The sequence below is a fragment of the Lynx canadensis genome, chromosome B2 (assembly GCF_007474595.2).
Source record: "Lynx canadensis isolate LIC74 chromosome B2, mLynCan4.pri.v2, whole genome shotgun sequence".
NCBI classification, from domain to species: Eukaryota; Metazoa; Chordata; class Mammalia; order Carnivora; family Felidae; genus Lynx; species Lynx canadensis.
Window position 1 is genome coordinate 29,955,286 of NC_044307.1, and position 12,038 is coordinate 29,967,323.

Below are 12,038 nucleotides of genomic sequence, written 5' to 3' on the forward strand. Positions count from 1 at the left end.
TAACTTCTACCAAACATCTTTCCAACAGTGGAACTGCTTCTCCCCGTGGGGCCAAAGAATCTCCTGGGCCCCACTCTGCTCCTGGGGATTCGCCCTTCCCACCAGAGCACCAGCAGGTATCGAGCTGTGGAGTTTGAGACTCTGCGCTCTCCCTTTTATAGTCTTAATGGAATTTAAACCCTCTCCTTTCTTCTTGGTCCTTTCTCCTTTCCCCCTTTTTAGTTCATTCCTTGTCACTGTTTCCACTTTCTCTCCAGCTGCTTTTGGGGAGGGGTGCTTTTCCCATATTCTCCCCCCTCTCCGTCTTCTCTCTGCATGCAAAAGTGGCTCCCTGCCCTCCGTGGCGTCTCTCTCCCCATGTTCACCTCTCCATGCCTTGTACCTGCTGAATTCTGTGGTTCAGGTTGTGCAGATTGTTGTGTTAATCCTCAGATCAGTTTTCTAGATGTGCAGGATGGTTTAATGTTTTCTGGCTGTATTTCAAGGACGCAAGACATACAAAAAACTTCCATGCTGTTCTGCCATCTTGGCTCCTCCCTCCCTTATCTTTTTTTAAAACTGAAGTATTATTTACAAGAAGTCCACACATTTCAAATGTACGATCTGATTAATTTAAACATGTGCACACACCCTTATAAAGTTCAAAATATAGAACATTTCTATCATTTGAATAGTTTTCTGTGTGTGTCCTGCCAGTCAACCCAGTACCTGCCCAACCCAAAGTAAATACTATTCTAATCCTTATTTTATGAACTTTCATTTCTTCTTTTCCTGTCCTCATAGACATGCAAATTTCTTTGTTGATTAGCACAACAAAAGACTTCCTATTTCTGGGAGACTCTACTGCCTAGGTACAGGATGTGGATTTACCCTTGTCTTGAGAATTTAGTGGCATATAACTACCAAAGTACAGGGCAAGATCATAACATTTACATACAGACTATGTAAGTGCAATAATTGGAAGGCTGTTTTCTCAGAAGAGTGAGTAAATAAACAATAAGAAGAGAACCAGCAATATCACACCTACAAAAAAAAGCATAAGAGAGAAAACAGACAGAAAGTTAAAATTTGTGATTTTTTTTACAATCTAAGAAGGTTTAGTGATATCAAAGGAAAAGATTTAATTCTAGTAATATATGTTTTTTCTCTTTTAGAAGGACTTTTCTTTTCCTCTGATAAAGAGAGGCATTTAATACCTCCATAATTACAGAATTGGTCTTGGTCCAGACCTGGACTCAGGACTGAGCTCTGGGATGTTCCATAATTGGGAAAATAAACTGGTTCATGGGGGAGCACATGGATTTGGACATGGAGGGGGCCATGATGTGGACCATGAATTGAGCCACACCTATGACAGTGGTTATGTCATGAATCACGGCAGAAGTCATGGACATGGAGGAGGCCATAACAAGAGCCATGAAATGGATCACAGAGGAGGAAGACAAGGAAGCCATGGATGACAAGGGGAGTATGGACAAAGACTGAACACTGGAAGATATTCTAGGAAAGAAAATATTGGGGAAAAAAGCAATCATGAAAAAGAAGGCAGTGACGATAAAATGGGTCAGGACATATTTCCAAAAAGTCTTCAGGAAATTGGCCTTTGAGATGGTCGTGATCAAGGTCAAGAAAAAGAACCAGCGAAAAGATCACAAAGAGCTTAACCAACAGGCCAGCCAGAAAAATGGAGAAAGATTCTAGAGGAGACCTGCAGCTTTCTCAAGTTTACATGTGAGCTCAAGTGAAAATATTCCCTGGGCTTAACCATAGTTCAGAAACTCTTAGGAGGTCACAATCTCAGAACAATTTCTCTTTGATCTCCTGATGAGCAAGTGATAATAATCTATGTGCTTTCAGCTTTGGATTTCTACTTTTTAGTTTCCTTGGGATACAATGCAACCAGTAAGAGAAAGAATAGTATTATTACGGCTTAAAAAAACAAAACAAAACAAAACAAAACCTCGAGGCACCTGCGTGGCTCAGTTGGTTAAACGTCTCTCTTTTAAATTTTATTTTTTATTTTTTAAAATTTACATCCAAATTAGCATATAGTGCAACAATGATTTCAGGAATAGATTCCTTAATGCCCCTTACCCATTTAGCCCAACCCCCCACCCACAACCCCTCCAGTAACCCTCAGTTTGTTCTCATATTTATGAGTCTCTTCTGTTTTGTCCCCCTCCCTGTTTTTATATTATTTTTGTTTTCCTTCACTTATGTTCATCTGTTTTGTGTCTTAAAGTCCTCATATGAGTGAAGTCATTTTATTTTTGTCTCTCTCTGACTGACTAATTTCACTTAGCATAACTACGTGGATGGAACTGGAGGGTATTATGCTAAATGAAAGTGTCTACTTCAGCTCAGGTCATGATCTCACAGTTCCTGGGATTGAGTCCCATTTCGGGCACCATGATGACAGCATGAAGCCTGCTTGGGAGTCTCTTTCTCCCCTACATCTCTCTCTGCCCCTCCCCACTCATGCTCTCTCAAAAACAAACATTAAAAAAAATACCTCATAATATTTGTGGTAGCCAGATCAGTTGTTTGCTGTTTGGACATTCTTTCCCCCTTTCTCCTTTGTTACTGAGTGCTTACTACGTGCTAAGCATTGTACTGACTTTAAATGCATTATCATAATAGACACTTCTCTAAAGAAGACATCTGGATGGCCAACAGGCACATGAAAATATGTTCAGCGTCGCTCCTTATCAGGGAAATACAAATCAAAACCACACTCAGGTATCACCTCACGCCAGTCAGAGTGGCCAAAATGAACAAATCAGGAGACTATAGATGCTGGAGAGGATGTGGAGAAACGGGAACCCTCTTGCACTGTTGGTGGGAATGCAAATTGGTGCAGCCACTCTGGAAAGCAGTGTGGAGGTTCCTCAGAAAATTAAAAATAGACCTACCCTATGACCCAGCAATAGCACTGCTAGGAATTTATCCAAGGGATACAGGAGTACTGATGCATAGGGGCACTTGTACCCCAATGTTCATAGCAGCACTCTCAACAATAGCCAAATTATGGAAAGAGCCTAAATGTCCATCAACTGATGAATGGATAAAGAAATTGTGGTTTATATACACAACGGAATACTACGTGGCAATGAGAAAAAATGAAATATGGCCTTTTGTAGCAACGTGGATGGAACTGGAGAGTGTGATGCTAAGTGAAATAAGCCATACAGAGAAAGACAGATACCATATGGTTTCACTCTTATGTGGATCCTGAGAAACTTAACAGGAACCCATGGGGGAGGGGAAGGAAAAAAAAAAAAGAGGGTAGAGTGGGAGAGAACCAAAGCATAAGAGACTCTTAAAAACTGAGAACAAACTGAGGGTTGATGGGGGGTGGGAGGGAGGAGAGGGTGGGTGATGGGTATTGAGGAGGGCACCTTTTGGGATGAGCACTGGGTGTTGTATGGAAACCAATTTGACAATAAATTTCATATATAAAAAAAATAAATAAAAAAAATAAACCTATTCCATATTTACCTGTTGAAAAAAAAATAAATGCATTATCATATATGATTGTGAAATTTGTAATCTCAAAACAATCTTTTGAAAACTTCCACTTTTCTGGGAATATAGTGAATAAAGTATGTTAACCACTCCTCTTAACAAAAGCAAAATTGCCAGTTAATATAGAAAAAAATATTTGTAGCTCTATCAATTAGGTAGATGGTAGGTAGTATTTAGATCAACAATGGAGAGAAAGCAGAGACTGACAGAGGCTCAAAGAGAGCTCTGAACCAGCCTTTGCATCGAGGGTATCTGCCAAATCTGGTTAACATAAATTTATCTTCTCACAGCTTCTTAGCAGGTAGGGTACAGGAGACAAAGTCCAAGGCCTGAACAAAGAGTGGAGTCTAATAGGAGACCCTAAATAAAGCTGAGATATTAATGGTTAAAGCCTAGAATATGGTTAAACTAGAATAAAAGGACCTTGCCCATGGTGCACACTGGGGACTGAGAAGAATGTCTACCTTGAAATTAAACATTGAGTAGAGGGGCAGGGGTGAAAAATCTCCCCAGAGGATTTGTAATCGCATGGCATTCTTCATTTGTTTTTGTTTTTGTTTTTTCTAAGTCGGAGGAAGGTAAATCTATTGAATCATTTTGTAATAAAAGCAAAAATTTAAAAAACACTAATAGCAATATGTCTCAGAGGAAAATGGCAGTCCTTTCATTGTATGCTTAAACCAGCAGCCTAAGAGGACAGAAACAACACAGGTTAAAACCTACTGTTGAGTTAATTTCTAAGACTTCCACCAAAAAAAAAAAAAAGAAAAAAATAAAAATAAAAACACCTATCATACTAGATGCTGAAAGCAAGGTTTTCACACCAGAGACCTCTCCTTCATTGAAAAATGAGATCATATCGAGGATATCTTGGCAAAACTATGTCAGTTGATCTTATGTGATTGACTCCAGCTGTGGAAATGGTTTTTGTGGCTGGTTGCAGAGGCAGATTCCAAAAGCAGTGGGAAGTCACTCTCTATATCAGGGTTGAATCCCGACCATGGAGTTGACTGGTGAAAGGTACACAAGAGGCATTCTTTTTTTTTTAACATGAAATTTATTGGCAAATTGTTTTCCATATAACACCCAGTGCTCATCCCAACAGGTGCCCTCCTCAATGCCCATCACCCACCCTCCCCTCCCTCCCATCCCCCATCAACCCTCAGTTTGTTCTCGGTTTTTAAGAGTCTCTTATGTTTTGGCTCCCTCCCTCTCTAACCTTTTTTTCCCCCTCCCTCATGGCACAAGAGGCATTCTGCAAGCACCTGCTAGCAGCCTGATCTTCACTGAACTGATGTCCTTCCTTCCTTCCTTTTTAATTTTATTTTAGAGACAGAGAGAGTGAGTGTGAGTCAGAGGAGGGGTAGAGAGAGAGGGAGAGGGAGAGAGACTCTTAAGCAGGCTCCAGGCCCAGTGCAAAGCCTAACTCCAGGCTTGATCTATCCACTTTGAGATCATGACCTGAGCCAAAATCAAGTCAGACACTTAACTGAGGCACGCAGGCCCCCCAACTCTCTCTCTTTCTCCCTCCCTACCTTCCTTCCTTCTTTCCTCCCTCCTTCCCTCTTTCTTACTTTCTTTCTTCCCTCTATCTTTCTTTTTCTTTCTTTCTTAGTTGAGGTATAATTGACATAGAACATGATAGTGGTTTCAGGTGTACAAAATAATGATCCGATATTTGTATACGTTGAGAGATGATCACCACAATAAGTGTAGTTAATATCTGTCTAGATTTGTAGCTTCAACATCATGAAAACTAGGTGACAGGAAACCATCTTAGAGCCACCTATTATTTTCCAGGTCTCCTTCATCTTTGGGAAGATTCTTCTTCTCTACTTCTTTGTCTCTTCCAAATGCCATGTGACAAGTAAGGAGAAAATCACTGGGATGTGCTACAAATTAAAATCCTAAAATACGCTGGCTACCACATATATATGTTTTTATGTTTTCCTTTTTGTTTTTCCTCTGTCCTTTATAATTTCATGCTTACTATGTGCCAAACACCATCCTAGTGCCTTTAAATACACTATCATTTATTTCTCAAAAAAAATCCAGTGAGAACTTAAATTTCTGTTTCTGTAATGGACTAAGTGTGTTGACTTAAAATACCTTGAAGAACTTAAAATGGTGGACTAAAAATCGTCTTAAATGAATCAGTGAGTTGGCGGGAAAGTAAGGAATGCTAGAATTAAAGGCTAAGCTAAGGTAGGAACCCAAGAAGGTAAGAGGAGCACTGAAGCCAACGTTAGCCAAACCCAGTGAACTTTTCTGGTAGCACAGCCTCAGTCCGACTGACTAGCCCAGGTGAGGACTCTCACAGTAGACCCTCACATAAGCCTGCAACCTTCAGGGAGTGTAAGCTAAAAATAAACCCACTCTTCCTCTCAGGAAATGCAAACAAAATTGCCTATCTCTAAACTTGGCATGGGGGAAGTATCTCTGGAGAAATAACTTGTAACCACATACTTTACATGGCTTGTAGTTCCAAATCATGGGTTATTCAAAAGACTTGAAGCCTATAATTTAATTTGGCCAAAACATGCAAATTCTCTATGGAAGGTCAAGCCCTCATCTTAGGCTTCAAAGTACTTCTACAGATACCTTTGCAAGAAAAACAAATTCAGTCATAAATCTCAAGTACAACAATCTCAGTCAGAAACCATCAGTGAAAGCCAGCAAGAAACAAAACACAAAATAGACAGCAAGATCAGATCCACAAAAACTAAAGGTATTAGAATTCATAAATACAGAATATAAAGCTAGTAGGTTTATTCACACTGGTCAGAATGGCTAAAATGAACAAATCAGGAAACTATAGATGCTGGCAAGGATGTGGACAAATGGGAACCCTCTTGCACTGTTGGTGGGAACGCAAACTGGTGCAGTCACTCTGGAAAACGGTGTGGAGGTTCCTCAAAAAATTAAAAATAGAGCTGCCCTATGACCCAGCAATAGCACTGCTAGGAATTTACCCAAGGGATACAGGAATGCTGATGCACAGGGGCACGTGTACCCCAATGTTTATAGCAGCACTTTCAACAATAGCCAAGTTGTGGAAAGAGCCTAAATGTCCATCAACTGATGAATGAATAAAGAAGATGTGGTTTATATATAAATGAAATATTACCTGGCAATGAAAAAGAATGAAATCATGCCATTTGCAGCAACATGGATGAAACTGGAGGGTATTATGCTAAGTACAATAAGTCAGTCAGAGAAAGACAGATATCATATGTTTTCACTCATATGTGGATCTTGAGAAACTTAACAGAAGACCATGGGGGAAGAAAGGGGGAGAAAATAGTTACAAACAGGGAGAGAGGCAAACCATAAGAGACTCTTAAATACAGAGAACAAACTGAAGGTTGATGGGGGAGTGGGGAGAAGGGAAAGTGGGTGATGGGCATTGAGGAGGGCACTTGTTGGGATGAGCACTGGGTGTTGAATGCAAGCCAATTTGACAATAAATTATATTAAAAAAAACAAAACAAACAAAACAGAACGAAAGCTCCAGGAATACAGAAACTATATAAAATAAATAAATAAAAATAAAGTAGGTAGGTTTAAATGTGTGTCATGGCTTTATGGTTGTCCACTAATATTCATTCTCCATCTTTAATGATAATCTCAAGTTTTAGTTGATCACAAGCCCACTCTGCTAGTCACTATATTCTCCAGTCTCTCTTTCAGCTTACTTTAGATGTATGACTATGTTTGGCTGGAGGTGTGTAAACAACAATAATCTCTGATGAAGTTAAAAATTAAGACAGAACTAAAAGACTTGGTAACATTAGGATATGAGTTGGGAACTGGGTAATAGAATTCCAAGATTCTTCTATTGTTTTGAAAGAGACTAAAGACACTAATTATATATATATTCTGATAAGTATGCATGCAAAAAAAATTTTAGGATTATGTCTAAGGGGTGGAATCTGGACTTGAATTCAGGACCTTTGCCTCCAAATAAGTCTAGAGGGGAAAGAAAAGGAATTCTTAGAGTGCTATTGGCCTCTCAGCCATAGAATGGGATTATGGGATTGCTAGGTGTCTAGAGCCTTCCCTGTTATTGAGCAATTCCTCACACTTCAGCCTCAGGAACTGCCCATCCCAGCTGCTAGGTTGATCTGCATCAGCCTTTTCCAGCCCACTTTGTCCCCTCTTGACTCACTCCTTCACATCTTCAGCCACCTCCTGCTTCTTTCAAACAGGTCTTATGTGTCAGGGATATTTGTTCACCTACAAATAAACTATCTGAGATGTTGCTTCTTCCACAAAGTTTCTCATTAATGGGAGTGAAGAGGGGTGCCTGGGTGGCTCAGTCAGTTAAGCGTCCAAATTTGGCTTACGTCATGATCTCATGGTTCGTGGGTTTGAGCCCCACAACGTACTCTGTGATGACAGCTCAGAGCCTGGAGCCTGCTTCGGGTTCTGCATCTCCCTCTTTATTTGCCCCTCCCCTGCTCATTCTCTTTATTTTTAAAAATAAAAATAAAATAAAATGGGAATGAAGACAGCTGACTTGGTCACACAGACTGTGCGCTGAAACTCCCATCAATCCATCTCCTTCACTTTGGCCACAAGATGCCTTTCCCATGAACCCCCAAAACTCTCTGCTTATTTGGGTCTGTTCAGTCCTATTCATTTAGGGGACTGTGTGTCCTTTGCTGTTACATCTGTGTTCAGACCAATATGAAGTTTCTAGAGAATTTGGACTATATATCTCACTCCCTCAACAGACTTGAAGTCTCCTAATTGGTGTTTGTGGTATATCCTACTGAGAGATACTTTCATTAGGCTAAGGAGAAGGAACATCTGAAGGATTCCAGGGCAGAGAAAATCCTACAGATTCCTCTGAAAACAAACAAGAGGGGAACTTCTATGGTGGAGGATCAGAGAGGGAAATTATACCACCCCTTCACCTGCTATGAGCCTGATAAGGGGCTTGTTCTGCACATTTTACACTCTTCATGCCCTCAGCCTTAATGCTCCAGAGACCCCAAAGATGGCTTCATCAGCCCCTGGATCTCTCTTTCCCTGTTCATTCAGTGTGCACAGTTGAGTGCTTACTGCATACCCAGTAATGCTCCATCTGTCTTCTGTCTGTAACCCAGAAGCCCAGATACCTAGTTCCTGCTAGGTCTCATATTTGAGTCTCATATTTCCATTTGATTCAGAAATTTGGGGTACCACCCCCTTAGCTCACTTCATTAGGGCTATTTCCTTGCCAAAGCAGACACACAGAACTTCTTGGCCAGGAAACAAAGTCTTGCAGTAGAACAGGTTTCTGGCCCCATCTCTGCCTTAGAGGGTAGGTCCCTTCCACTCTGACAAACTTAATCACTTTATATTAGTCTACTTCCTGCTATGACCCAGCCAGTCCAGTGCCCTGCCTAGTGTGATCATGTCATTCTCCTTTCTCACCTTCCTCTTGACCCCTAGTCTATTCCTTCCCAGGCTCAGTATTGTTTAATTTCTCACAGTTGGCAGAGGAATAAGTCATCTTCCCTACTCCTCCCCAACACATATGAAACTATAAAGGTCCTTGAAGCTCATCCACAATAAAGAAAGAGGCAAGAACATTGCATGGAAGAAGCTTAAGGAACACAAGCATCCAGTCTTCTGCCCACTAGGCTCAAAGTTCTTCCAAAGAACAAGTACTTAAGAGACCCAAGTTTCTGGAAACTCTAGCTTTTACCTCTTCACCTTGAACTCTCCTTTCTCAAGAATCCTGTTCTTTGCCTTCTAGATCTTGGCCACAACTGGGATTTGGGTATCTTACCTTCCAACCACAACAAGACAGATCAAGATGTACAAAGGACACATTATCCTTAAGTGTTGGCTACTATTGCATCTCCTACTTTTAGAAACTGGTAAGTGATTTCTTTTAAAAGTGGGTGATCTGAGAACCTTTTAGGTGTTTTGGGAGATGCTGACCACTGCTAGGACTAGCTCTGGTTCTCTTCCATAGAATGAGGATCAATTGTTTTACCCCAATCACTTCAATATAATTAGGTATCACCCAGGAGGCAGTTAGAACCCAGGGATTAAAACTGTAGACTCTGGTCTCAGATTACCTGTGTGTAGATCATGGCTCCAATGTTACCTGTGTACTTTGGGTGAGTCATTCAACTTCTCTGTGCCTCCACTTCTGCATTTATAAAATGGTAATAATCTGTGGGTGGCTGGGGTGTTAAATACTAAGAACAGGAAGAGTTAACTGTTGTGTCATTCCTAGTCTTGGTCATCTCAGTTTCTTTTAAGTTTTACTCAAGATTCTGATCTTAACCCCAATTTGTACCATATTGCTGATATGGGGGAGGGGCTTCCCCCCATAAAAGTCTAATCCTATGTTAGTTCAAATAAACCTGAGAAAAAATACACATGTGTGGAATGAGGTGATAGGTACCCATGTTCCAGTTAGTGGTAAATGAGTCACAGATTAATTTTGGTTATCTGGAAGAGGTTGTGTATCTTTGTCCTTCAGTGTTGTGAGTGGAAATAAATAGACACAACTTTAACTCAGTCGGTTTACCCAAGGTTGAAAAGATGTGCTATACATTATAGCCATTAATCCTGGGAGATCTTATATGTTTAAACTACATATATTCTTCTTCAGCCTCTGGTATAGAGATCAGGAATCCCTGGAAATTTAATGCATATGGAATCACCCAGCCCCTCATTGAAAGGTCCCATCTCAAACTCTGATTCATTTAATCTGGAGTGGTATGCCTAGGAATCTTTATTATTAACAAGCTACTCAGACTATTTTGATGTAGATATTTTCTGAATAACACTAAAAAATATTTTCTAGGAAAGGAGCAATACTATTTTAAATGAATTAATATATACTAGTTTCACCTGGCTTTTGCAATTCCTTTATAATACTTCTTATCTGTATTGGATCTTATATAGCAGCATATGGAATAAGCTTACTGCCAGTGAAACTAGGTTATGTAATCTTGGTGTTGGGGATGGGTGGGGAGGGCAATTTAGCATTGTGGCTGAAAATGCAGATCCAATAGCCTGGGTACAAATTCCTGCTCTACTACTCTGTATAAACATGATCAAATGTCAACATTTCTAAGCCTCAATTTCTTCTTCTTAGCTGTTGATAACAATAGTATCTAGTTCATAGGGCTGTTAGTGAGCATCAAAGAGAATTATCCATGTAATGAATTTAACCAAGCATTGAGCAGAAAGTATTTATGCTCAATGTATATGTTTGTCATCATTTATTATTATCAGCAGGTGTAACACCCAGTGCGTTTAGCACATCAGGCACAACTTCTGGTGGGACCAGTATAACCTCCGGCACTAAATCCAGCACAGCCTCTGGTGGAACCAGTACAATCTCCAACACTGGATCTAGTGTGATTTCTAGTGGAACAAGTATAGCCTCTAGTACTGTATCCAGCACAACCTCTGGAGGGAACAGCACAGTCGCTAATACTGGATCGAGCACAACATCTGGTGGGACCAGTATGGTCTTCAACACTGGATCTAGTGTGACTTCTAGTGGAACCAGTATAGCCTCCAGTACTAGATCCAGCACAACCTCTGGAGGGACCAGCATAGCTGTCAATACTGGATCCAGCACAACATCTGATGGGACCAGTACAGCTTCCAACACTGAATCCAGTGTGACCTCCAGTGGTTCCAGCACAACCTCCAATACTGAATCTAGCACAACCTCTGGAGGGACCAGCACACCTGTCAACACTGGATCCATCACAACATCTGGTGGGACCAGTACAGCCTCCAGCACTGAGTCCAGTGTGACCTACAGTAGTTCCAGCACAACCTCCAATACCGAAACTAGCACACCCTCTGTAGGGACCAGCATACCTGTCAACACTGGATCCAGCACAACCTCTGGCAGAACTAGTACAACCTCCCAAACTAGACCCAGTGTGACTTCCAGTGGGTCTGGCATAAACTCCAATACTGAATCTAGCACAACCTCCAGAGGGAGTAGTACACCTGTTAACAGTGGATCCAGTGAAGCCTCAGGTGGGACCAATATAGCCTCCAACACTGGATCCAGCACAACTTCTGGTGGGACCAGCATGCCTGCCAATACTGGATCCAGTACAACCTCCAGTGGGATAAGCACAGCTGCCAGTCCTGGATCCGGTGAGATCTCCAGCAGGACCAGTGTAGCCTCCAACACTGGATCTAGTGTGACTTCCAGTGGGACCAGCACAGCTGCCAACATTGTATCCAGTGCAACCACAGGAAGCTCTGGCACACATTCTCCAACTGGAACACATACAACTTCCAATGGCACGAGTGCTACAACTCCAGTGAATGAAGTGACACCCAGTGGGTCCCTGAAACCATGGGAAATCTTCCTCATTACTCTGGTCTCTGTTGTAGTGGCTGTGGGATTCTTTGCTGGGCTCTTCCTCTGTGTGGTGAGTGCCTAATATGTAGGAAAGTGCCTGGGGGAAGGAGTAGCAGGAACATAAGGGAGTGGGATATGAAGAGTAGGGTCACCAAGTTGGGGGGTGGGT

At 41.3% G+C, this 12,038-nt stretch overlaps 1 protein-coding gene across 1 annotated transcript in view; it reads left to right on the plus strand.

The window, feature by feature from the left end:
• Positions 1–12,038, plus strand: part of MUC22 (mucin 22) — a 59,049-nt gene that overhangs the window by 19,056 nt on the left and 27,955 nt on the right. The window contains 1 exon segment of the mRNA XM_030317052.1: positions 10,774–11,939. Within this exon segment, the coding sequence (XP_030172912.1) occupies positions 10,774–11,939 (1,166 nt within the window).